The sequence below is a fragment of the Coturnix japonica genome, chromosome 9 (assembly GCF_054131305.1).
Source record: "Coturnix japonica strain WE chromosome 9, WE-NBRP24, whole genome shotgun sequence".
Classification (NCBI taxonomy): Eukaryota; Metazoa; Chordata; class Aves; order Galliformes; family Phasianidae; genus Coturnix; species Coturnix japonica.
Genome location: NC_140671.1, coordinates 6,199,362 through 6,225,019, shown reverse-complemented (window position 1 = coordinate 6,225,019; position 25,658 = coordinate 6,199,362). Strand labels below are relative to the sequence as shown.

General features: G+C 49.8%; 3 protein-coding genes across 6 annotated transcripts in view; all 3 read right to left on the bottom strand.

The window, feature by feature from the left end:
* Positions 1-1,267: 1,267 nt before the first annotated feature.
* Positions 1,268-3,371, bottom strand: CRYBB2 (crystallin beta B2). Of its 3 annotated transcripts, none has more exons than XM_015878201.3 (6): positions 3,344-3,371; positions 2,898-2,972; positions 2,455-2,573; positions 2,103-2,277; positions 1,715-1,857; positions 1,268-1,561 (listed from the first exon to the last, which is right to left on the bottom strand). In XM_015878201.3, exons 2-6 carry the CDS (start codon positions 2,949-2,951, stop codon positions 1,393-1,395), a joined length of 660 nt encoding a protein of 219 aa, XP_015733687.1. In that variant the 5' UTR covers positions 2,952-2,972; positions 3,344-3,371; the 3' UTR covers positions 1,268-1,392. The 3 variants fall into 3 exon arrangements, with proteins under 3 accessions (XP_015733687.1, XP_015733690.1, XP_015733688.1); XM_015878204.3 differs by having other exon boundaries at positions 2,145-2,277; XM_015878202.3 differs by having other exon boundaries at positions 2,898-2,969.
* Positions 3,372-5,342: 1,971 nt separating this feature from the next.
* CRYBB3 (crystallin beta B3) lies at positions 5,343-10,801 on the bottom strand. 2 transcript variants are annotated; one of them, XM_085509491.1, is made up of 6 exons: positions 10,716-10,801; positions 6,913-6,992; positions 6,129-6,247; positions 5,916-6,048; positions 5,700-5,842; positions 5,343-5,609 (listed from the first exon to the last, which is right to left on the bottom strand). In XM_085509491.1, exons 1-6 carry the CDS (start codon positions 10,735-10,737, stop codon positions 5,444-5,446), a joined length of 663 nt encoding a protein of 220 aa, XP_085365617.1. In that variant the 5' UTR covers positions 10,738-10,801; the 3' UTR covers positions 5,343-5,443. The 2 variants fall into 2 exon arrangements, with proteins under 2 accessions (XP_085365617.1, XP_085365618.1); XM_085509492.1 differs by lacking the exon at positions 10,716-10,801 and adding an exon at positions 7,178-7,313.
* The window catches only part of KIAA1671 (KIAA1671 ortholog), a 45,048-nt gene continuing 27,185 nt past the window's right edge, over positions 7,796-25,658 (bottom strand). The window contains exons 7-13 of the mRNA XM_015878195.3: positions 16,045-16,163; positions 13,010-13,265; positions 12,125-12,299; positions 11,141-11,268; positions 10,891-11,024; positions 10,716-10,799; positions 7,796-10,117 (exon numbers count right to left, since the gene is read on the bottom strand). Of these exons, the coding sequence (XP_015733681.2) occupies positions 10,721-10,799; positions 10,891-11,024; positions 11,141-11,268; positions 12,125-12,299; positions 13,010-13,265; positions 16,045-16,163 (891 nt within the window). The 3' untranslated portion in view covers positions 7,796-10,117; positions 10,716-10,720. The remainder of the gene's footprint in view (positions 10,118-10,715; positions 10,800-10,890; positions 11,025-11,140; positions 11,269-12,124; positions 12,300-13,009; positions 13,266-16,044; positions 16,164-25,658) is intronic.

Here is a 25,658-nt window from a genome sequence, read left to right as displayed (position 1 = left end):
AGGGCCAGAGAAGGGCAGCACTCACAGCATACTGTGGTCCAGCACGCGGCACTAGGATGTGTATAACAGTGTTATTTACACCCTGGGGTCATGAAGGCTGAGGGCAGTGGAAAACCCAACCTCAGCCACATCTGATTCACCCCAGGCCCCATGTGAGAGTGGTGAGAGGGAAATCCCCCAGCAGATCAGGTCAGGGAGGTGCCTCCTCCAACACACTCACATTTTCCCCTGCTGCTGTCGTTGCTTTCCCTTGAGACCCCCTGTGTCTCCTCACCCCACTCTCACAGTGCTGTTTCCCCCCTCCCAGATTCTGTAGTTTCCTCCTGACAGCCCAAACCCCTCTGCTGGGACCCGGCAATGGCAGCAGCACATGGGCAGTGTCAGCACGCTCATCAAACCCGTTTCTCCCAGCAGAAATGCTCAGTGCTGGGATGGTTCTGATGTTTTTCCCTTGGCACAGATATCTGCAGGCAGCCGGTTCCGCCGAGGCGACGCAGCGAGGCGCTGCCAAGCACGATGCACAGCGGGGCTGACATTTCCGAGCGGCATTTGGTGGATGATTAATGCTGCACAGTGTGGGGCTGTGCCAGAGCCGATGGTGATGCGGGGCATGGGGGTGCAAAGCCCCACTTGTAGGGCTGACAGCCCCTGGTGTCCCCATTTGGCTGCATCGGTGCCAAACCCACAGCAGAGCATCCCCATGTGCAGGGATATGGCTGCTGTGCCTGTGTCTCCATCAGACCCCATTGGAGCCCATGCTTGGGTACAAGTGATGCACTCAACCCAGCTGTGCCACCCACCCTTGTATCCTGCACCTCTTGCTCCAGGTGCAGCTCTGCGTGCATGCACTGCAACATGCAGCCATGGTGATGCTGCAGGGGGGAACCAAGAAATGCTGCAGCTGTGCAGTCCCCACAGCCCTGCATGCAGTGCTGCACTGGAGCCAGTACTCAGCAGCTCAACTCAGAGTGCAAATGATTGAGGTGCTATTTAGTGTTTTTAATGCTAAATTTCAGGCTTATTATGGGTTAAAGAAGTCATTAAGCAACACTATTAAGCATCAGTAGTGCTTAATAACTGCTTTATTAAGCATTGAGGTATCCACCCAGCCACCAGGGTGCTCTGAGGACAGCTGTGCAGGCTGGACACCCACCCATAGCCATGCACCCTGCAGACCCCACGGTGATGCGAGCATCTCCATCCCCACAGCCCATACACAGGGAGGTGACCACTGGGTGCCCACCAAGGAAGGACCCGGACCAGCAACTTTGCAACTCCAAGCTTTATTCGGTTGCGGTGTGACTCACACGGAGGGAGATGGGAAGTGAGGCCGTGGGGGCAGCGGCAGGTGGGGGCAGCGCTCAGCCCCCTGTGCCCGGCAGTGCAGGGCCTTCAGTTGGAGGGGTGATAAGCGCCGCGCTGATGCCACTGCATGTCCCGAATGCGCCGCACCGACTGGATCTGGGGGTGCTGGGCACCAAACTCGGAGCTGTCTTTGTAGTCACCCTTCTCAAAGAGGTACTGGTAGCCTCGGTAGCCAGGGTACTGATAGCCCACCCACCTGCGGGCAAGCACAAGGCATGACTCAATGGCCACGGCACGGCCCAGTGGCCACAACACAACCCAATGGCCACAATACAACCCAATGGCCATGGGATGGTCACGGCGTGGTGCCACGTGGGCACATCACTGGCTCCCCTCGCCCCATACTCACGTGCCACTCTGCACCCTCACAGAGGAGACCTTCTCCTGGTAGCCATGCGCATGGAAGCTGGGCACATCGTCATCGATGATCTCAATTTTCTTGCCGGTGAAGCTGGGGTTCTCATACAGCACAATCTTGTGCTCCTGGCTGTCCTGCAGTGGGGAGAGTGGAGGTGGGGATCAGCACTGCCAGCCCCAGGGCTGGGCAGGGGGCAAAGCTTGGGGCCATGGGGAAACTGAAGCAAGGGGTCCCCCGCCACACCCCCCAGCAGCCACCCTCAGCTCTCGGGGCACCACTCCCCATCCCAACCACCCCCTGGGGGTCCCTGAGTTCTGCCCCTCCGCCCGCGGGGCTGGGGAGGGCGGGGGAAGGCGGGGGAAGCCATCGGGCTGCAGACCTTGGTCTGGCGGGTGGGTAGTGGCTGTCGGGGTGCTCTCACCACTTTGATGGGTCTCAGGGAGGTGATGCTGTCACTTCTCCGGCTGTTGGTCCAGGAGTCCCAGCGGGGATACTCCCCCTTCTCAAACACAAACTGCTCACCCTTGCAGCTTGCCTGCTCGTAGCCCACCCAGCTGGAAGGGAGCAGAGGGTGGGCTTCAAGGGAGGGCTGGGATGAGCCCCCCAGCCATGCCCCCTCTTCATCATCCTATAAAACCCAACGAGCACTGCAGTGCAGGGGGAGCAGCCTCCATCTAAGGCAAACCCAGGTATATCCCTCCCCCCTGGAGCCCAAACCTCCACCAACGTACGGTCCGGAGTGCACCAGAATGGAGCCCACTTTGTCCACACCGGCATCCTTCAGGTTGGGGCAGGCACCACTGAGCTCATGGCAGCGGCCCTGGAAGTTCTCCTGCTCGAAGATGGCAATCTGCAGGAGAACGGGGCCATGAGAGAAGGGCATGGCCCACACTGACCCCAAAACACAGGCACTGACCATAGGGCCCCCCACCCTCATGGCACAACCAGCCGCCAGCTCAACACTGGTTTCATGGTTCAGTGGGGCAGCAGGAGATCTCATCTCAGATCACATCTGTGGGGATGGCAGGGGACTGGGATCAGATCCCAGGTCCCTGGGGTGCCTTGGTCGTAGACGGGACCCCAAAGGGCAGAGCAGTCTCATGGCCACCCCAGCATTGGAGCTGCAGTTGGGGAGCCCAGAGGGGCTCAGGGTACCCCAGCCCCACAGACTGACCTTGGAGCTGGCGGGCTGCTGCTTGGAGGCCGGCATCTGGTGTTCGGAAGCCATGCTCAGCTGGGCACGCTGCTTCTTCGGGGGGAAGCTCAGCGTTAGTGGCTACCGGACTGTGCTTGTGGCCCTAGCTCCATGCCCCCATCTGCACCCCATACCCAGTGCTGAACCATGCTGACCCCCAGCCTGACCACGTCCCCCACTGTGCTGCTCGTAGGTTGAAGCCCTGTTCCCCATGGGGTGAGTGAGGATCCCAGCGCAGAGCTGGGATGGGCCCTGTGCACCAAATAGCCACAAAGTGGGGCGGTTCTGGTCAAAAGTCTTATGTCTGACTTAGTGCCCAGCTTTGGGCAGCACTGCCCATGGGTTGCCCAGTTGTCCAGGTGAGAACTACAAGACAGGGTAGAAACGAACCCAGAAAGGATAGGACAAAAAGAGAGAATCCTTACCAGTGAGACCAGTACCGCCTGAGCCAGTGGAGGGCTGGGGCCGAGAGGTGGAATTTATACCGCCTCACAGCAGAACCATGCCCAGACTATTTACCAAATAGCTACAGCATGATTCAAAGCGAGAATGCTGGATTAAACCCCAATGAAAACCTCGGTCAGCTGACCCCGCCGGGCCATTGTCTCCCGAAACCCCCAAGTCGGAGTTATTTCATTAGCTTTCACATTCGCCTCACCCGCTTTGTTGGGTTTGTTGGCAAGGAGATTTGGAGTTTGCATGCATCAGCCGAATGCATGCCAAGACCCAGAGCGACCCTTGTGTGAACAAAGGCCCGCCAGCCCTGCTTCAGGAGTTTTGGAGCCAGGGAATTGATCCCTCCGACAAACCGCCGCGAGCGCCCCAACTGCTGCCCTCAGCACTTCCCTCCTGCAATGCCAACCCGACTGCAAACCACCTGAGTTACCCAGCACTGTGTTAAGCTGGGTGAGCTCTGGGGGATCCTCCTGTAGCCCCAACCCCTTTTTGGGGCCCCCAGCAGTGACTCAGTGTGGGTCCCATCAGCACATGGGGACAAAGACGCTGTTGGATCCTGCAAGCTCTGCACCTACACGGTGCCTGCAGGATCCCACTTGTGTCCAAGCTGTTTTTCCTGGGGAGCTCATGGCTCTGAGTTCCCCTAGCAGCAGCAGACCCCTCCCCTGTCACCCCTTGTGGCACACAGCATTAGCACAGAGCAGAGTAGCACTTCCAGGGTGTTCTGCAGGGTCTGTACCCCCACCTGCAGCTCCTCCTGTCCCAGCATCATGGAAGGACCCCAGAGCTCCTCTGCCTGGGGATGTCCATCAGCAGTCAGTGTCACAGTCTGAGCACAGTGTGGGGCTCAGGAAGCCCCACCATGGGGCCACATAGAGCTGTGAGTGCAGGAAGCTGCTTCACATGAGGGATGGCTTTTGGCAGTTCTGGTACATGATCTATTGATGAAACATCCAGAGCAGGATCCTTCTCCATCCCCAGTGCTGGGGGCAGAGCCATACAGTGTGATGAGTAGCCCCATGCTCAGCTGCCACCAGCATCCCACACAAGGGAACCCCTAGCCCAGGGTGAGGGCATGTGCCCCAGCACCAAGAAGAGAACCATAAAAGTGGGTAGAGAAAGGTCTTTATCTGGTCCAACTCAAACCCACCCCCATTGTGCCCACTAATATGTCCCCATGTGTCCCATACAACCACACATGTGGGGTGTTCAGGCAGCTGTGACCCATCTGCCATCCCTGCTGCCAGTCCCAGACACCATTACCATTTCCATGCCCCATGCAGCTGCTCATGGTACCCACACAAGTGTCAGGATGGGTCCTCCTCTAATTTTAGGACTCACAACAGGGTCCAGAAGTTGGCCTCAAGGCTCAGCCCTCCTGCCTGTCCCATCCAGGGCAGCCCAACCCAGCACTGCAGGAGCAGCAGTGCAGAGCACAGGAGATGCCCCATGCACCTGGTTGGCACCGGGGCCATATTCACAGCCAAGGTCATGCCAGCACTGAGCTCACAGTGGGACACGCAGCACAAAATGCATTTGCAACCAAAGTGGCTGTTGGGAAGAACTGGGGAGATCAGCCTGGGGAGCAACAGCTCTGGAGGTGGCTGAGTGCTGCAGTGTGCAGTGCAGGAACAGCCCCAGGGATGAGGGATGCACAGGAGGCTGAGGGGCTGTGTAGGGCTCTGGGGGGTTTATACGTGGGGCACAGCCCAGCTATGGGTCAGCCCCACTCTGGGTGCTGCACTGCGTGTGAGCTGCCCACGTCCCCTTTGGTCCCACTGTGCTCAGGGGCAGCGCTCCCACGGCCCAGGCAGATGCTTTGAGAAGGGAACAAACCCTTGGCAAACGCCCCGAGCTTCAGCCCCGGGGCTGTTGGTTTTGGATGGCCTCAGCCTTTATGTAACTCCGCACCCACTCCGTGTGCCCCTCCTGTGCCCCATTCCCACCCCAACCACGCAGCGCCGCAGCCTCAGCTCAGAGCTTTATTGAGGTTTTTTGCACAAAGAACACCAAACCGATGGCAGTGGCGGGCAGCATCACCACCACCCATGGCAGGGCCAACGCGGCGCTCAGCTGTTCTCGAAGCAGCCACGCTGGTGCCACTGCTGGTCCCTCACTCGACGCACCGACTGCATCAGGGGCTGGTTGGCGTCCCATTCGTTCCAGTGCCGGTACTCGCCCTTCTCAAAGACGTGCTGGCGGCCCCGGTACCCAGGGTACTCATAGCCCACCCACCTGTGCATGGAAGCAGAGCTCAGTGGGGCTGTGAGGTTACAATGCTGCCCCCAGGACAGGAGAGCTGCCCCATCCCACTGCCACCCTTACGTTCCGTTCAGAGCCCGGACGCTGGCCACGCGGTCCTGGAAGCCGTGAGCCCACAGGCTGGGCACGTCGTCATCCACAATCTCCATCTTGCGCCCGGTGTAGCCAGCGTTCTCAAAGAGGTGGATCTTGTGGTCGGGGCTGTCCTAATTTTAACATGGCTTAGGGATAACCCCAAACCCCCTCCAGCCTTCTGTACCCCCCAGTGCCACTACTCACGATCTGGAGGGGGCGGAGGGACATGAGGCTGTCGCTGTTGTGGCTGTTGGACCAGGAGTCCCAGCGTGGGTAGTCGCCCTTCTCCAGCACAAACTGCTCCCCAGCAAAGGCCTGTCGCTCAAAGCCCAGCCACCTGCAGGGCAGCACGTCACCACTCCCCATAGGGTGATGTGACCCAGGGTAGGTGAACCCCAGTCCCACCCCCCAACTTACGGGCCAGACTCCACCTGGATGGAGCCCACCTTCTCCAGAGCTTTTTCCACCACGTTGGGGAGCTCCTCGCTCAACTCGCACCTGCGGCCCTGGAAGTTCTCCAGCTCATAGATGGTGATCTGGGGGCATAGAAACAGCATCAGCTACTGTGTGCGGACGCGCATCCTGTGCCAGCACAGGGCTGAGCTGAGTCTCGGAGCCCACTAGACCCACACGGGTGTCAGCATCACATCCCCATGCCAGGGACCGTGCTCCTCTGATGGTAGATCCATGGCCTGCTGGCTCCCACCAGCCCTACCATATCCCAGGCACGCTCCACCCCTAGGAACAAGCTCATATTTGGGTATTTTCATCTCAACCCCTGCAGGTGTGGGACCCCACAGCCTCACCCAGACTGGTGTGCAGCACAGAGCAGCACTGGGGCAGATCCCCACACCCTGAGTAGGACCCAGCTGCAACCCCCCCCCCAGTCTGGGGCATAGGGTGGCAAAGGATGGAGGTGACATCCACAGCCCTCAGCCTAAACCCACAAACAGCATTTTGCCACCATTGGAGCAGAGAGCTGCAGCAGTGCTCCATCTCCTGGAGCTGCACACACTGCAGCCCAAGAGGAAAAATCACAGGGAGGTGACACAGGGACTCAGCTGCTGCTGCAGGTGTCTACGCATTGCTGGTGCTCTGATGGCACCCAGGGGTGACACTGACACCACATAGCACTTGGGGTTGGTAACACCACATTAACAATCATGTGCACAAGCAGCGTGTCACCACCATCCCCACGTACCTTGTAATTGCCACCACGCTCACCAGCGCCCTCCCCAGTCACCATCTGCTCGGGGGGACTCTGCTGCTCAGTCATCATGCCTGGAAAACCCAAATCACGGCTGTTAATGCAGCATCGGCTTCAGGTGAAGCACCTGATTGTCCCCACTGCTATAGGGTTAATAGGAGCGGGATCCAAGCAAGCCCCACACGTGCCATTATGGTTAATGAGGGTTAATCACAGCCCGCAGCAGCGCTCCCCACCCCAGCCCAGCTGCACCGCACACCTCTCCTGTTGCGTCCCGCAGCGATGCCCGGCTGCAGCTCTGCTATTTATGGGCTGTGTCTGCCCAGGGCAGCGCTTTGTTCGGATGCTGATGCAGCAGCTGCGTCTGCCCAATTCCATCCATGAGATTTCATCTCAATAGGGCGGGCGCGCGGCGCTGCATGGGAGCAGCATTGGGATTTTCTCCCGGCCGCCCCTTAAAAATGTGCCATAGATTAACATGGAAATCGGCGTCAGCGCGTTCAACAGAGCTTCTTGCCAGGAGCTCTGGAAAGCTCTGCCATCAGCAGCAAAGGGCAGGGCTCAGGCAGAGAGCACAAGCAAACACCGTGCAAAGCATTGCAGCTGTTTGGGGATGCACACTGGGTTACCCCCAATGGGAGCGGGATGGGGTATGGGATGCTGCCCTGGGATCACATCAGAGCTCAACTAATTATGCTCCTCCAATTGACAAAGGAGCTGATGATGCTTTAAGGGCACATTCCCACCTCACCTGACCAGCAGACACAGCACATGGGAAAAGAAGTATAAAAGAAAATCCAACAAGCGTTATTTGGAATGAAAATAGAAGTGTATATAAAGCATATTACAGTCTGTCCTAACAGTCATGACGTAGTAATGCATTTATAGATCTTTTATTACAGCGAGAACCTGCAGAGAAGAAAGTGGGTATATCCAATTCTTACACAATATAAAGAAATAGAGCAGAAAAGACACTTTCCCATTCAACGACATTCTAAAGATGCTTTTTAATTAGACATGTAAGCATTAAACATTTCTCAGTAGTAGGTTGAACTACTAAATACAGTAAGTTTCAGTGCATTGTCCAAGCAGACGTGGAAATGCATACACGTTTGTTCCCCAAACACAGAGCCAACACCGCGGGCAAAGAATCTCTGCCTTCATCCATTAGACCATGGAACAGCCAGCCCTCCAATGAGTGGCAACTGCATCAGCCTGCTGAGTCCTAGAATGAAGCCTGCCTAAGTATTCTGGTAAGCAGGGGGAGTTTACCTGATTTCTAGATCCTTTTTTAAAGTGGGACAGAGCTGGTGAACGCTGCCTGAAAAATTCCAATGGATGTGTGCAAAGCTGACCTCAGATTTGCCTTTTCCACCACCGTCTTAATGAGAAGGGAAGGAAACACGTGCAATTTGTTTAGAATTGGCTACGGGCAGCTCTTCTGGTTGACTCCATTTGAGCAGACGTCCAATGGCTCAGGGCTGGAAGGTCAGGTGAAGAGCTGGGAGTTGGAAGAGGCTTAAAAATGGGACTGGTGCAAGAGCTCTTGTGTGCAATGGGGCACAGCAGCAAAGAAGCGTTTTAATTAGAGAGCTGTACTGATGAAGTACGAGGAGCTGCTACTGAAAGCAGATCTGGGCGAGACACGTGCAGATGGGACCTGCATCCTGACATGCTGCTGTCGTTTCTGTTGAGCGGGGAGGGCTCCTCCAGGAGGAGCACTGGCACATGGGTTTGGCAGACAGCAGCGTTGGTAGATGCACCACTGTGGAATCAGAACCTTCTGAGAAGCCAGATCATAAAGGAGAAAAGGAGAAAGAGTTCAGTGCTGGTGCTGCATCTGCAGGAGCGAAGGACGCCCGCCAGCGGGGCCGGCACAACGGACAGCTCCTTTTGGGGTCGCCTTCCTACGGGTTTGCTGTAAAGAGCACTTAATGGGGGAAAGAATCAAGTGTGCCCTAAATGGACATCTTGCCTGATATGCCAGAATCTGTATTCAAAAGACGAATGCATTGGAGATATCAGCGATATCCGTAACACTCACATTATGCCTGAGGCGTTCTGTAGGGCTACTGGAACCTCAGCCTTAGCAAAAGGAGACAAAGTAAAATCATCTGAGAGACCGGAGATCACGTTGAGGCTATTCCCACACGATCAGCATAAAAATAAAAGCTTAAAACTGGTATTTACAGATCAACGAATAAAAACATGAAGTGGGACTATCCAAACTGCTATTAAAGTGACATTCAACCCTGATATGAGTAGAGCATCCTCCCTCTTCTCTTCCTTTTTTTTTTTTTTTTGTTATAAAAAAACAGTATTTACATTCTTTCATATATATATATTTATATATTTATATGTATATATGTGTGTGTGTGTCTTTTTAAAGAGAACTGGTTGACGTTATTGCTTGATCCTTTTTTTTTCTTTTAGGAAAGACATTCCAATGGAGCAATTATCCCACATGCTGACAAAACACTGAATGCACCACTTCAAGAATGACCGAAAATTAACAATTTGTTCATTAACAACAAAAAATAAACCCAAACCAACAACTGATATTTGTCTGCTGGGCCAGCAGAGCACACGGAACTAAAAGCCAATCAAAAACACCTTGTTATAAAACAAAATCATCAAGTTTCCTTTTGCAACATGGCAGTAAACATCATTTGTTCTTTCACTCTCACATCCCACAGACGTCATTCTCAATAGAAGCTGAACACATATTTCTATTTTCAACCAAAAACAAACAAACAAAAAAAAAGATAAACTTGATTAAAATTCTTATGTTCATAAACAAACACAAAGCCCAGCCTTCCACCCAACAACATCTACCACAAGTCGTACATTTCAGGTGCTGAACATACGGGTAGGAATGAAGTCTTTGTTCAACAGTGAGGGGACTCCTCCAGTGCACAGCACTCCTACATCAAACATCACAATCTTTTGAGACTTTCTGAAAGTTAGAGCTATGAACCACAGGTTCTTCTTCTAAAGTGACCGTCCTCCCATATCCGAAAAGATACAGCTTTGTATTTGACTATGAATATTAAGCAGCTTTCTCCACAAAACAGGAAGGCACCATGCACATAGCAGTTGAGGCAGGAAGCAAACAGCAGCAACATGACGTGAGTTTTAAGTTCAGATGAGTTAAGGCTTCTGTTAAACTTCTTTATCTCCTTCTAGCTAGAATCACTATCTGAAAAGGAAAAGAAAACCAAACAAACTGTTGAAGTAAATGAATGATGTGGTCAAGAAACATCATAGAACATAGCTTGCAAAAGACCACTAAGATCATCCAGTGCAGCCACAAGAGCAGTGAAGCACTCTTTAGAGTCTGCAGTAGTAAAGACCCTCAAACATCTGCTCACTGGTGCAGGGTCATCTTGGTCCTGTCCCATTCAACACACTAAAAGTTCAAGAGCTGCCCAAAATGCTGCTGAAAACCAGCATACTCACATTGTGTACAAGCCTCACTTTACAGAATCATTATCATGGAATCATAAAGGTTGGAAATGACCTCTAACGTCATCTAGCCCAGTGGCTGCGTTGCTGTTGCTCAATGGAAGCACTATGGAATGGCAGCACGAATGGGCTGAGTGGTGTCAAAGCAAAACTGACCACAGAGAATGAGTGTCAATGAATCACAAAAGCTGCTCTGCCTCAGGAATACAGTCTGCTTTAATGCTTACACTTACATAGCAGCTATGCTGACATGTTAAGGAAATATTTTCCATGCTTCCCTATCCTTCCATGTTTTCATTTAGCAAAGCTCTGCTTTCAGCATAAGAACATACCTTTATCAAACCTGATTCTCATAATGGCTCTGTCTCTTCTTTGATTTCAGCTCCTTAAGCCACTGAGGGGATTTTTCTTCTGACCTAAGATATAAAAACATACTCTTTAATAATGAAAATTCATCAGTGAAATAAACCAAAAAATGAATTACAGTTTCCCTCAGGAGCCTCTCACCTTTCCTCCTTCTCTACACTGGAGGGCAGTATTCTGCTACCAGGAGTTCCAAGCTGTGGTTTAGGGGATTTAAACGGCTGAGCAGAACTTGGCTCACCAGGACTCTCAGACTCGTGCCTTTTCCGCAGCTGGGCCTAAAAAGTGGAAATAAAGAACAGGAGTCCTTTTTAAGGCAGCATTAAGACTGTTTGTGCAATGCAAAACGCATCACACATTTACAAAAACAAACGATATTCTGCTTTTTACTTACCTTGAGAACAGAGTGGTCCATTCCTGGAAATATGGGAAGCCTCTGAGCTTGCACAGAAGACAATCTCCCAGAACGCTGTGTCTTTTCTTCCTCATCAGAATCCTCTTGTTGCATAGGTTTCTTCTCTTCTAATCAATCGTTTTAAAGAAAAATATATATATATTCAGCAAGTTTTTCACCTCTAACTTGTTCTAGAACTCTGCTTCTGTTCAAAAACTTATTAAGAATAATGGTAATACACCACTGTAATGAGTTCAGTGCTCCAATGGAGATCAAAGCAATAAACATCCTCAATGCTCAGCAATAGAAAGATTTCTTACTGGCAGACAGAAGGGACAAAAAGGTACTCCTAAGTTAATGAATACTGCACTGTAGGGACCTGAATGTTGCCCTTCAGTATCTAAAGGGGCTGTAAGAAGGGGACAGACTCTTTTGCAGGGTCTGTTGTGACAAGACAAGGGGAAAAGGTTTCAAACTAAAAGATGGGAGATTTAGACTGGATATAAGGAGGAAGTTGTTCACACTGAGGTCAGTGAGGCACTGCACAGGGTGCCCAGAGAGGTGGAGGTGCCCCATCCCTGCAGACACCCATGGTCAGGGGACGGGGCTGTGAGCACTGATGGAGCTGTGGGTGTCCCTGAGCACTGCAGGCAGTGGGAACAGGTGGACCTCAGAACCTCAAACGGTTCCACAGCCCTTTAACCCATTTTCTCCATAAACAAGCTTGTCTTATGCCAGCTGCCAGAACTAATGGAGATGGAAGCTCTCTTTCACTTCAGTCTTCGGTATCTCAAGGCAGCAGAGCCCCCTCCAGGCTCCAAGGAACAGGAGGAAAGACTCAATACAGAGGAAGGCCCAGAGATGGCAGAAAGAGACTGTTGCTAGACTTCAATGCAACTCCAGGTGCATTCCAATATTCAGAAACTCCCACCCTTGCAACCAAGTTAATTACATTACTCATTACTTCAGATAGCTGAGAGATACCTGTGGAATCTTTAAACATCCACGTACTACCCGATTCTTCCGTCAATGAAAATCTGTTGTCATACTCCAGTCCTCTGCTTCTTCTCACTGAGTGGGAAAGAGGAGCCCGATGGCGTCTCTTCTTGCTGAGCTGTACGCGGTTTTTCAGTGCACTGGAGTCCAGAATAGTGGTTTGCTATAAAAAGAAACAAACCCCTTTGTTTCAACCAACCTGAAAATAAAAGTCACCCCCTGCGTAATGGCTCCTCACCCTACTTGAACCAAACCATGCAGTTTAACTGAATGATTTATATTCGCCTGATTATTATTCTTGTTACATAAAGCTACATTAAAGAGAATTAATGATGAGGATATGCTGCATTGTGGCTAACTGGGTGCAACACTGGGTCTTTGATCTCTCTTGGCTTTGGACATCTGATCTGCATGAATTAGTTTCACTAAATTAATTAATAAACAGGATTTGGGTTCCTGAAGCTACTAACAGCTGATGGCCAAGGGGGAGACTGGGATCTAAAAAGGACAACTACACTAAGTCCTGGTGTAGCTAAGGGCTGTAATTTAATTGTGATGACAGACTGCCATCCATAGAAATTCCATGTCAGCTCACCAGCAGCAAGTAGACCACAAGTGAAGCAGCATGACATTGAGAAAGAGCATTACTTCCCAGATGCATAAGAAAGCTGTTAACAAACATCTTTAGCTATAGCCTTCACCCTTAACCTCTTCCAAATCGGAAGTTAGCTGGAAAAAAATCATTATGATAAAGAAAAAGCAGAAGAAAACTGAGGGCAAGTCTGCAGAAAGGAATGCTTTGTGGTGGCTGGTGCTGGTAACAGTAGAGCTAACAGTGAAGGAGAACTTGTCTTTTTCCTCATGATGACTTACATCAATGAAGGAGAAGTCAGTGGTCTTTCCATCAGGATAGGCATCTCCTGGAGGAGGTAACTCGGTTCCATCAGTAGAGTCTATGTCGGTGCTGGAACGGTCCAGACTTGTGCTCCTTTGGTCTTTAGAGAAGTCACAGCGGTCAGCCAGGGAGGTGGGCTCTGTTTGAGAGGACAGGGACGATGGCTGGCTGTTTGGTGGCTGCTTTCTTGTAGAAATGACATCGTTTTCTGATGAAGGAGATTCAGGCACAAAGCTGTGGATGAAGAAAATGAAACCTGTGAGCCTTCAGGGTGAACAAACACACGCAAGGATATTCTGGGTCACACATTAACAGCAGTGAGGTAACCTAAAGCACCGGAATCTAAACACCCTTTTGGAACAATAGGTCTCAGTGTGTGAGATGCACCAAGGCCATGGAAATCCTGGAAGGGAAGCACTCAGGAGCCCATTGCTGAACAACCACCACCAACAACCACTGGGACGTGAGATAATTTCCAGCCTGGCACAGGAAATGCTGCACAGAGCGTTCCAGTTTGTGGGTGGTGAACTCCGCTTCCCTCCTCCAGCAATGGGCCCTGGGATAATTAAGGAATGGTACTAATGAGCTCCAGGGGAAGGCTTGGTCTCACATTCTTTGCCTCAAATGATATTTGCTATCTGCAGCATTAGTGGATCTAAATATCCATTTAAATACAGAAAAACATAGAGAAAAATAGATGGCAATCTGGTCACTTAGCACCTCTAATGGAAATGTATGAGGGCTGTGTTAAAGGACCCTCCCTGATCTCACACCTCCACAAAACCTCTCCCCCTTCAGCAGCTCAGCAACTCACTGCAGCACTCACCCTGAAAACCTATGGGAGAATGCAAGGAGAAACACAGCTCCTCTCCCTGAACCTGCACTGCTGGTTTGCTTCTAATTCATCACCTCACCAATGGGTTCCCTTTGCACAACCCCATCACACTGCAGCACAGCAAGGAGAAACAGCACCATCAGTTCTGCACAGTGGGCTCCTCCAGCTGAAATTAGCTGCAAATTAGGGGAAAAATTCCCCTTGGAACAACGGTCAAATACTGTAACGTAAAATAAGCTCTCAGCTCTCATTATGGTGAGGTATTACGTATCTACTGCTTGATTAAGATTTCACATTTTATGAATATGTTATATGATATGTTGCTTTGAGTACATTCCCAACACTTGCAAATACTCGCTCTATGAAAATCTCTCTCTCGCACGCAATCTGAAAAGCCACTTCCCATAAAAGTTAATTGCTTTTCCTTATGAAGTCTGTTTCAATCTAAAACCAAGGATTTTTTATGACATCAGCTTTGAAATGCTCACTCAATTGCTTGAGAAAATAGCACTATCTCATAGATACACTAATCAGGAACCCAATTCCTGCCTCCAAACCCAACCACGTCCCTCTGTTCCAAGAAGCTTTTTGCAGTGAGCCCAGAGCAGCCCCAATGCCTGCTCCACAGTGACTCAGCCCTGGGTGACAATGATCCTTCCTCCCCCTCCAAGCAGCTCATTGAGCAGCAGGACCATGTATATCCTGTTGCCATGTAGTCATGGTTTATTTTGAAATTCCCTTCCTCTCTCAGAGCAAATGAGTTCATAGGCAGATGCATCAATGAAATGCTCCTAAAGGGGATAAAATAATCCCCTTCGTGGCTCTAGTATTGGAAAATGCCAGAAGGTAGAAGCTTCAAGCAGAGCTGTAGGCATCGATACACTCTAAAGTAATTAAAAACTAAACAGTTGCTACAGAGGAAACAAAATACCAGGATGTGAGGATTGGGAGTTCAATACTTTAATAAACCAGACATTTTATCTGCTGCTTTTCTGATCCTTCAAGTGTGAAATAGCTGCCTCTTCAGGAGCTGAGAGAAGCACCTTGGTTAAGAAACTGATTTCCAAAAACACCTACAAGGTACTAAAATCACAGTTCGTTTTACAGAAGAGCTGGATGTTGGCATGTCACTCTGTCAGCTGAAAGCTCCCCTTGACTTCGTAAGCGATAATATTTATACATATATATGTATTTATAACTCAGAGTTCTCAAGTGTAGAACACACCAAATGGAATTGATATTAATATCTGCTGTAAGAGTTCAACGATACAGCATTTAAAATAAAAAAACAGGGAAAAAGCCATTTCCATATTACCTTGGAGCAGAGAAGACATTGGCTCGAGTAGAGCAGATCATAGAATCACAGAATGGTTGGGTTGGAAGGGGCCCTAAAGATCACACAGTCGTGGAATCACAGCATGGTTGGATTATAAGGGGCCTTAAAGATCACAGTCATGGAATCACAGCATGGTTGTGTCGGAAGGGGCCTCTGAGCTCCCCCAGCCCCTGCCATGGGCTGATTGCACCCACTAAATCCCCATACTGCCAGCATAGCCTGCCTTACTATGGTCAGACCACATCCTTACCTACCTGATGGGGAAAAAGTGGGCAGTCAGAGCAGAGCCTCTGTCCATCCTCAGCTCTACCCATTAGACCCATGTATCACACAAGTAGATAATCCCTTCCTAAACGTGCAAATATACATTTCTAATTGATATTACAGAAACAAATGCAATGCCAAACTCCACTACCTAACTTAGTTAAAGCCACTTTATGCATTTAATCGAGAAAATATACTTTTCCCATATCTTCTATCATTTTAGCACTACAAAATACCATTCTGCTTGTGTTCCATGTGCCAGCAGACTTGTTAGATCTATTCCAGTCAAAGCTGTTTTTGTCACTGCCTATAGAAATGGTGATGCTGCTTTCTCCCTGGGGGATGGAACTTAAATTCCATCCATCCATTGGGCGGATACTTGAGAAATATTCCTTCACTTACAGACTAAAGAAACCTTACACCCACTGCAACAGGAGCATGCAACTTCAGGAATCCATACATGTGCATGAGGACACACATGCTTGAGTGTCTGCAGCAAAAAGCAGCAGGATGGCTGCTTCTCATGAAGTAGCTCAAGCAGAATGTGTGCACAGGACAGAGGGGATGGTGCTGCTCACCTGTCTCCACTGCGTCGCTGCTCGCTCCAGGTGCCATACTGGCTGTCGGGCTCCTGCACCAGTGTGTCTGTGTCCTTGGCTTCGGGGGGCTGTCTTGTGAAGCATTGCTTCAGCTGGTCCTGCAACAGAGCAAATGAAACCCACCATCATTCCTTTATCCCTAGGCTGAATGGCTTCGGTTTTATTTCTCACTGTGGTTTTGAATCGAAGGATTCAACTTAAACGTGGACAAAGGCTATGAGCTCCAAACCACAGCTCTCTACAACACGAACACCAGTTTCCTGCCCAAACAACCCATTCTAAAGGCAGAAACCAACTAGTTTGTTGTTTTAGCAACTCTTATCTCACCCATACAACAACAGGAGTTCTGCACAGAGCCCCCCAAGCACACAGGGGAAATGTCAGCCCTGCTGATGTTTCAAGCTTGCTAGCTTTAAAAAGAGCTCTCAATTTTGAACACTTCCTTTGGAAGACCTTCAAAATAAAACCCATCAATAAATAAATAAGCAGAGGGCCAGATACTAGAAAGCCCTTGGCAAATGGATGGGTGTTACTGGAAAGTTTAAATACAGCACACAAAGTAGGGCAGATTGCAGCGCTGGTGGGTTGTTTTTCCTTTGCTGTGCTCTACACTGACCTTTCACACCTAAAGGAATCATTTGATGAAGGCAGGAGGTCCATGAAATAAAAAGGGAATCAGTGCATCCAAGGACCGTTCCCTTCTGAGGGACAGAAGTGGGCCACCTGCTGCTGCTGGCACCCTCAGTTTGCAGCAGCCCAATGCTCCTTTGCACCAGGACATAGTACTGCTCTACCTTTTCCTTTGCAATTGTGCAAAGATAAGCACTAAAGTTAGTGTTACCCAAACCTTTATACCCACTGCCTTGCACAGACACAAACACGGCTCCCAGTGCCATCCCAGCTGTGTGCTTGTGCCTTTACATCTGTGAATATGAAGGATGCTGCTCTGGGACTGATGATTCAGGACAGTTAAGCAACACAGAAAGCAGCTACTCAAGAAGTTCTACAATACTTGCAGCTCTGAGAGCAAGTGCTTATATCTTCTTATTTTCCCCTTATTCCCCCATGTGTACCATCAGCAATTGCCATTTTCTAGTCCTATCGCACTCCTTGCTGCTGACAAAGTGGTCTATTTTAACACCAAGTGAAATAAAGCAATAAAAGGCTCCGCTATTTGTTCCAATATTACAAAGCACCATTGGCAGACGAGTACAATTCTCAGCCTGCAATACTCAAGGTGCCCATTTGGGGAGTTACACAAAACATATTCCTTGCTTCCCATCTTTCAGACATCCCTGGACCTCACTGCTCATTGGGTGTAATTCTTGACCTCCATTTCTCCATATGCCCACAGATGGAAAGGTTTCCATCTATCCCCATACAAGCCTGCAGCAAGGCACTTCTCCAGGCAGTCTGATGAATGTCAGAAGAAATTGCCTTGTTGCCCTTAGAAACCACACGGCGTTTCCTCTCCCTTGGCATGGATTCATGGTTGGGTTCCCACAAACTCCCCTTGTAGTCCCTGTGCTGGGGCAGAACCAACACTCCTCCAACAGACATGAGCCCTCAGGGAACACATTGCCCATTGTTTATAAAAAACACTGTGTTATCACAAGAATAGTGGTTGTAAGGAGAAAACATGCACAACCCAGATAACAGCACCATCCCAGCAGCAGCAGGAAAGACATTCAGACACAAACGTGTTGCTCAGAGCTCTCTGAGAGCTCGACATGTACAGTGGTTCACGGCTGAAATGCTTTTAGACAGGAGTGATTCCAAATTAGACTATACAGATACATTTGCTTCTGCTGGCATTACCATTTCCCTTGGAACAGCTTAGTGCTCCTGACACGAATGGAGAGAGCACTGGAAGCTTTAAAACATGACAGCAAAGAGAACCTAACAGAGCAGTTCTGCATGTACAAGTGATGTTCTTTGGGCCCAGCCATTGCACAGCTCGCCGTGCCCTATGCCATTCACTCACACCAACCACAGCAGAACAAACAGCCCAGCAGAACAAACCTGTGCTGCTTTGTTTTTCATGTGAGATAATGAATAACGTGATGAAGTTGTGCAAGTGGCCCATTCCTTCTCTGTATATCACTCAGAACAGACCAAGCTCAAAAGGAAGAAGCGTGCACAACCAGAGCTGGACACTGGAAGTTCCTCAAGAAACAGAGCATCATCCATCAAAACAGATACTTTAAATAGGAAAGGCAATAAAAAAGGGCTCTGCTCTCTTATTCATACAGAACATGAGCCCAAGTGAAGGATTTCCTTGCTTACCGTCACAGAAAGCACACACACAAGGTGTTCTCGATCAAACACCACTCTCCATCCAGCACTCAAATGCAGTAACAGCCCATGATTTGATCAGTGTGTTCATTCCAACAGCAGCAGCCACAATAAACACAATGTAATTCTCACATGGAATGGAACAGCAGAGTTGGACACCGACACACGTTTCGCTCTGCTTCATCTAAAAGCAGACGTTACGATTCAAGCTCTTTCAGGACTCCCTTGGAATTAAGCCGCTCTGGCAAAAATCCAGGATTGATTATTCCTGCAATTCCCAGTTCCTGGAAATGATGTGCATACAATATTGCTCCTGCCAGTGCAAAAAATCTACCATAACTGAGAACGAATGCAGATATTTATGTGACAAACTCCTTCGCGCTGCTGTGAAATAAAGACTTGGCACACGAGGAGCAGCAGTTGACAGAGATCTCACGAGGTAGAATCTGCACAGACAGCTTCAAAAATAATCTTTGTTTGCTAAAGAGACTGAGACGTCAGGCAGCCAAAATGACACCCTGCAGCTTGATGTGCAAACAGGAGAAGCTAAAATCTACTGGAAGAATGAATCTTGAATAGTTAAACTGCATAAAGAAATGGAGTTTGGACCATCCATTCTATTAGCATAGAACTCACAGGAAAGTTTTTGCCGGCCTCTTGAAAGGCTTTTTTTGTGTGTACATATATATATACACACACACACACACACACTCACTGATAAGATACTATACATTAAAAGCAAACAAAATAAAAGCACCAGGTGGGCCTTAAAAACTATGCAACATTGGATGGGACTGGGGGCGATGGGATGGAGCCCTGTGCAGAGTGAGCTGCTGGTGGTTGGCATCCAACCCAAAGCAGGAGGTTGGAACTGGGTGATCTCTAAGCTCCCCTTTCAACTTGAGCCATTCTACAAGCTGGATATTATCACTTCCTAAGCACCGGAGCAGCAGTGTAGGCAGAGGGATGCTATGGGTACTTACTAGCCGGTGGATGAACGCTGCCCACAGGGAGAAGGTCATGGCTGGGACCAGGTTTGGTGCTATGGGGCAATGGGGGCAGCACTCGCTGCCACCCGCCCCACCCAGCCCTGTGGACATAGATAGCAGTTCCAGGAACTGCAGCTTTCTCTCTGAGAAGTTTAAAGAGCTCCAACTCCACCCGCATGCATGGATACACAGAGCTGCCCTCCTCAGCCCCACACACTGCTGAGCAACGCAAAGTTCTCAAAGAACCACTGAAGTATTGACAAAAGTAATGGCATGAATCCATCTCAAAGCCTTTGCATCCCTGCACAGGGCAGTTCCAGCTTTCCATAGCTCCATCTAGAGCTTTGCAAGGAACCCTGTGACCAAGTGCAATGATTTCTAGCCACACCTTTTGCACAGCTCCAATCCATCCACTCCCTCCACTGAGGATTCCAAAGGTGGTTTGGAGTTTGCCATGCTCTGTACCCTGAAAATAAAGCTCCTATGACCCAATGGTGAGCTCATGGTAAACCAAATACCCACCACGTGGTCTCTGCATGAGGCTCCAGCACTGCAAGGGATGAGCCAGAACACACCGATTTGATGCTGTTATGGTAGGAAGTGAATCTATTTGCTTTGTTTTTTGACAAGCTGCATGCTTGAAATCAACACCTCCCACTTGGAATGCTGTATCTCACAACTCCGCTGTGCAGTTCAGGCTTTTCCAAGCAAGACACAACTTTAAACCTCAAACAAACAATCCTGGAAAAGAGGGCTCCCCAGTTTGAAGTCTAGGATTTAAGATGCACGCAAAGCCAGTGGGATTTCCTGCCAACAAATGAGTATCTGGAAACAAAAACTCCATACAACCTAGAGGCCGCTTGCATCACCTCCTTGCAACAAGCCTGAGGAACATCAGAGAGTTGAGTCGAAGTGATTATTGCTGTCAAAACAAGTCGGGAACAATGGAGACACTCAGCTCAGCACCCACCGCTGTGGTTGCATGGCCCACATTTGCACTGCCAGCCACATTCATGGCCCGTTAAACCAAAGAGAAGTTATTAAGAATGAAAAAGCATGAGCTGCCTCTGTGCTGGCCCTTGTATCTTCGTTAATTAAACAGAACAGCTCCCCTCCTCCTCCCCCCAGCCCCAAGCTACACAAACACTCCTTTCTGAAAGCCCACTCGCTACAACTTCCTTCTCGCTGCCACAATAGCTGTCTGTAAATTGAAGGATAAATGGACAGGACACAAAGTATTTTCGAGAGTGATTTGTTGGGTTTCCAGGGAATACTGGGGCCAAATATGTCTGTAGCCAAACAGTAGAGCTCAGAACAAGAACACCAGCATGCTTTTGGTTCTTTTGCTGAAGGATGCTCAGGGCACAGGACCTGGGGTAAAACCAAAGCGTTTGGTGCAGATGAATGCTCTCCAGGATCCAAACCAGAGAAAGAAAAGAAACAAGTTGCCATACTTTCATAGCAGCATAAGGGCATAGCTGAGGAACCAAGGGTATTAACCACAGGTTCTATGTGATGACACATCAAAGATGCAATCCCCAGGCTTCTGAAGAGAAGCTTCAACTTTTATGACCTCCAGTAAGGAAATAACCAATTACACCAAATCCTTTCCAATGCTGAAACTCCTCTGCAGTGCCCAAGAGCCTCCTGTGCAGCCCAGAAGGCTGGCGGTGATTTATCCACAAGCCCTTTCCCAGATAAAAAAGCCTGCAGGAGCAACATAGGGTATGACATAACACTAAATAAGGAGCCTACTTGCCAGCTTCCCCTCATTTAAAAGCTTAGAATCACAGAATGGTTTGAGTGGGAAGGGACCTCAAAGGCCACCTAGCTCCAATCTCACTGCAGCAGCACATCGGAGAGCACGACAGCACCAATTCCCCACTTACACAAGGGCTGAGTGACCTTAAGTTGGAGCACAGGAGCTGCTCACAAGCTGAGCTAAACGCACGCACAAAGCTAAGCATGCGCCAAAGGAAAGGCAGCTCCACTGCTGCCTTCAGCAAGTTTGCTGGAAAGGTGACCCCACGCCCCAGGGCTCCCTGCTCTGCAGAGCAAGAAGCACAGTTGCCCTTTGCAGGTTCCCGGTTCCCATTCTGCAGTCCCAGCCATTTCACTTGTTTAAACAAGTTTTGTGTTCGGGTGGTTCTAATAAATCCAACTGGTATCAATTTCAATACAAATGTCACCATGCTAACAGCGTAACAATGGTTACCAAATATTTTCCTCCTTGTTCTTTTGTGCTCACCTGACAATATCCCAGTGCAGCCAAAAAAGAGATTAGCAGAAAGCTGGGCCAAAAAAGCAGCAGAGCTGATAAAAGCAATTCTGGAAACGACCCATCGCCTGATGCCACACCTGCCCCAGGAATGTGGCCTTGCCTTGGATCACCTGTGAACAACCCTCCCTGAGCCCATGCCACAGAATGGCTGAGGTTGGAGTGGAGCTCAGAGATCCCCCACCCCTGCCATGTGCTGGCTGCCCCCAGCTCAGGCTGCCCAGGGCCCATCCATGGCCTCGGGCACCTCCAGGGATGGGGCACCCACAGCTCTGGGCAGCACTGCCAGGGCCTCACTGCCCTCACATTGGGGCTGCTCATATCTTGTACAGCTTACAGGGGGTAAACAAAACCGGAGCCCTCCCCACTAACCTGGGTCTCACAGCTTCTATCCCATGACAAAATAGCAATGGTGCTAAGGCAAAAGAACTGGGGATAACCATTGCTCACCACTGAGCTGGCACTCAGCTCCTTCCAAGTGCAACTTCAGGCACTGCAAACACAGAGCAGCACGTAGATTCACACCGACCTGTGACAAACACCTTACACCAACACACTCCCCCCACTGCCAAACCCCTGGCAAAGATTTCCACAGCTGGGAGCAGACATCTTTACCTGTCACCGCCCTGGGTTCACTCCTAACCCAAAAAACAACACACAAAGCGGGTCATCCACCCCCAGAGCCTCCCCTAGCGCACGGCTTACAAGGTCGGGCTGCTCCGCGCTGCTTTGCCTCTTCCTTAGCGAGGAGAAGCGCTGCTGGCTGCGCACCGAGAAGCGCCGGAAGGATTCCCGGCTGCGGGAAGCGAAGTGCCTGAAGGAGGAGGTCCGCTTCAGGGGGGCCCTGGGGCCGGCAGATCGTTCGTGGGCCACCGCAGCCGTCACCAGGTTGAGAGCTTCCTGCAGGGATCGGCGCACTGTGCCCATCCACTGGGTCATGTGAGTTTGGGCCACGCTCAGCTTGTCTCCCAGGTAATCCATTTTCGTGTTGTTTCTTTTCTTTTTTCGCCCACCCCCCCCCCTCAGGTGGATATTCAGGGTTGTAATCCTCCGTGGCAGCACAGATTGGATTCTGCAAGAAGGATTCCGCTCGTACAATATTTCCTGTGCACGTAAATAGCACTAGGCTAGCACTGCCGGCGTGCTTCTGTATTTAAATGGAGACGTGAGGCTGGAGACGGACATTTGTCAAGTAGGAATTAAAAAAAAACACAAAAAACAAGGTTTTCCTACTTACAATCACGTCTGCTCAAAGTAACACTTCATTCAGCCATGTTAGAAAGAGAAATGAAGGTCTCAGTCCTGGAAATCCAGTCTTACTTTCTCATTCCGGAGCTGGATAAGTATCTCCCCCTTCAGAAGCCAACTTTGCACACACAGCAGCCACTATCAGAATGGCAGCATCCTCCCGGCAGGTCAGCAGTTCAGCACACCGCGATGTATCCCTTCCCTGTGATCCATGTGGCTGCTCCCCATCCAGGGGTACGGTGTCAGCAGCTCCCATCGCCCGCTGCCCATGGTGCCATGGCCACAGCCAGCCCTGCTTGCAGACGTGAGGCCGTGTGTGCAGGAGAGCTGCGGGGCAGCGTGCTGAGCAGCGTGCTGAGCAGCGCGGAGCTCTGAGCGCTCCGGAGCACCGCTGGCTGCTGCCAGCTCTTGGCTGCCCGCCCGGCTCCTGCGAGCTGCTCCCGAGCGGGGCGGCCTGCCTGGAACAATGCGCGGGGTGACACAGCCGCAGCAACGGGAAGGAGCTGGGCTGGGCCCTGTGCAGGCAGCGTTGTCATGGTGATGTAGAACAGCATCTTTCTGCCTGCAGCCAGGCGGGCACGGAGGGGCTGAGGGCCAGGCCAAACTCCTGCAAGGGGGCGGGTGGGACTGGGGATGCTCAGCCCCTTCTTTATACCATTCACCAAGCAACACTGCGATCCACATCAGCACACGTCAACCATTAACCCAGAGTCAGCCATGCCCCACGTGCCACCTGGATATGGTGACAGCATGACCTGCAGCACACTGGCCATGGAGAATGGTCATGCTCAGCCCAGAGGTGCAGGGGGGCAATACTCTGTGTGCTTTTCTCACCCTGCAGGCCAGAGCTGCTTGCTGTGCTCAGGGCTTCTTTTTGTTTCGCTGCATTGCATCATTCTCCCCTCTCCCCTAACCCTGATTTAACAGAATGGACAGATTTAATAGAATGAATAATTTCTAAGCAATATGGCACAAAATGGTGCCAGTTTAGGGTTTCACTGTATCAGGAGCACTGCCTGGAACCATGCCTATGAGCTTGGAGGAAATGGAGTTTCTTCCCTTTAAAGAGCTGAACTCCATCAGCCTGGAACTCGTCATGGAACACACTACACCCTGTTTTCTTACCCTGGAATGCCTTACATTTGTTTTGAACATTCTCAAATTAGCAGTCAAATAGAAACCCTCCATGCCGCAAGGAAATCCAACCAACAGAAAAACCCGTTCCTTCCTTACACAGCCTTTCCTCTAAAGAGCTACCGAGCTGGTTTTGCACAGAAATGGAAGGAGATCTCCCCGATCAGGTGACCCTGCAACAAGGCTTTTCTTACATTTTTAAAGTAACAGGAAAAAATACACTCAACACATTATTCTCACTCAGTTAAGCAATGGAAATCATGCATCCCACAGCACCAGCTCCTGAGCTCTGCACCCAAGCTGGCTGAAGCCAACAGATGGAGCTGAGCCCAACTCCCTCAGGACAACCCAGAACAGACCCAGCAAAGACTGGAAAACTTATCCCACTTTCCTATTTCATTTTGCCCCATCAAAAGCTTCATAGGCTGACCTCTGCACTGTGTTTTATGAGTTCCCATGCTAACGATGGGGTCTGCCAAGGTCGCTTTCCCTGGAGGTTCTTTAAGGATATGGTGGATGTAGAACTTTGGGACATGGTTGGTAAGTGATGCTGGCAGTAGGTAGATGGTTGGACTGGGTGATTTTAGAGGTCTTTTCCAACCTTCATGATTCTGTGATACTCCTTGGGTTCATCAGACACTACCAAATAACAGCAGTTGAATAATTTCCTTATTTTTGCCCTCCAAACTCTCTCTTTTGCCAACCAACTCAATTCACACAGACACCTGCACTGCTCTCCTTGCTGCAACAGCCACCAGCACTCTCTGGTCAAGAAGAAAAAAAAATAAGGATTGATTGAAAGGTATATTTTAGCATGAGAACTTTGGACAGTGTGTATTAGCAGTGAAAACTCTTGTGTAAGCTGAAACAACAGCTACTTCGCTAATATTTACACTGAATACAATCACAGAATGGCTTGAATTGGAAGGGACCCCCAAAGGCCGTCTGGTTCCACTGCCTGCAATGCACAGGGACACCCACGGCTTCATCAGGTGCTCAAAGCTTGATGTTTTGTTTCCTCTCTTCTACTTGTTTCAGATTGAAACAGAGCAATTACATTCATGTGCAGTTTTAATTTATGCTTGTTCAGAATGATTGTTAATGACAATGGCATCAGAACCTGCCGCTAAAGCCACTCACCTCATACACATACAAGAAGAAGCCATATTGAAGTAGGTACTTAAACAGCAATCTGTGCAGGGAAGAATTCTATGAATCGCAGTCAGACGAAATAAAAGAGGGACAGATGCATTAGGTCAATAATAATATGCTTAACACACCTTCTCTCTGTACAACTGCTAGGTTTAAATATGATTTTCAGTAACAACTGCAATGGCAACAGCACCAAATGTTTCTGAGGACATCAATCCTTTTGTCCCCCACAAAGCAAAACGTAGCTAAACATCCTGACCATGCACTGCTGTTGGACCTTGAATTGTTTCAGCGTGAAACAAAGCTAGCAATGCTAAAGCCCAGGGAACACGCTAAAAATACACGATGATGTTTGAAGGCTCATGTCCACAATCATTCAGCACTTCCCTTCTATCTCAGCTGAGGAGGAAAGGCTGAAAAACAAAGGAGAAACAGGAAACTCCTACAGCACAGCTCTTCTGAAAAGCACTGAAAACATTTTCTTTACATTTACCCAT

Coding starts and splice junctions, on each gene's coding strand:
- CRYBB2 (XM_015878201.3), bottom strand. CDS start 2,951: ATGGCTTCCGAACACCAGATGCCGGCCTCCAAGCAGCAGCCCGCCAGC. Junction 2,574..2,897: donor AGCAGCCCGCCAGCTCCAAG/GTCAGTCTGTGG, acceptor GTTCTCCTGCAG/ATTGCCATCTTCGAGCAGGA. Junction 1,562..1,714: donor GTGAGGGTGCAGAGTGGCAC/GTGAGTATGGGG, acceptor GCTTGCCCGCAG/GTGGGTGGGCTATCAGTACC.
- CRYBB3 (XM_085509491.1), bottom strand. CDS start 10,737: ATGAGAATCAGGTTTGATAAAG. Junction 6,248..6,912: donor AGCGTGGTGGCAATTACAAG/GTACGTGGGGAT, acceptor CTATGCCCCCAG/ATCACCATCTATGAGCTGGA. Junction 5,843..5,915: donor CCCTCCGCCCCCTCCAGATC/GTGAGTAGTGGC, acceptor TGTTAAAATTAG/GACAGCCCCGACCACAAGAT.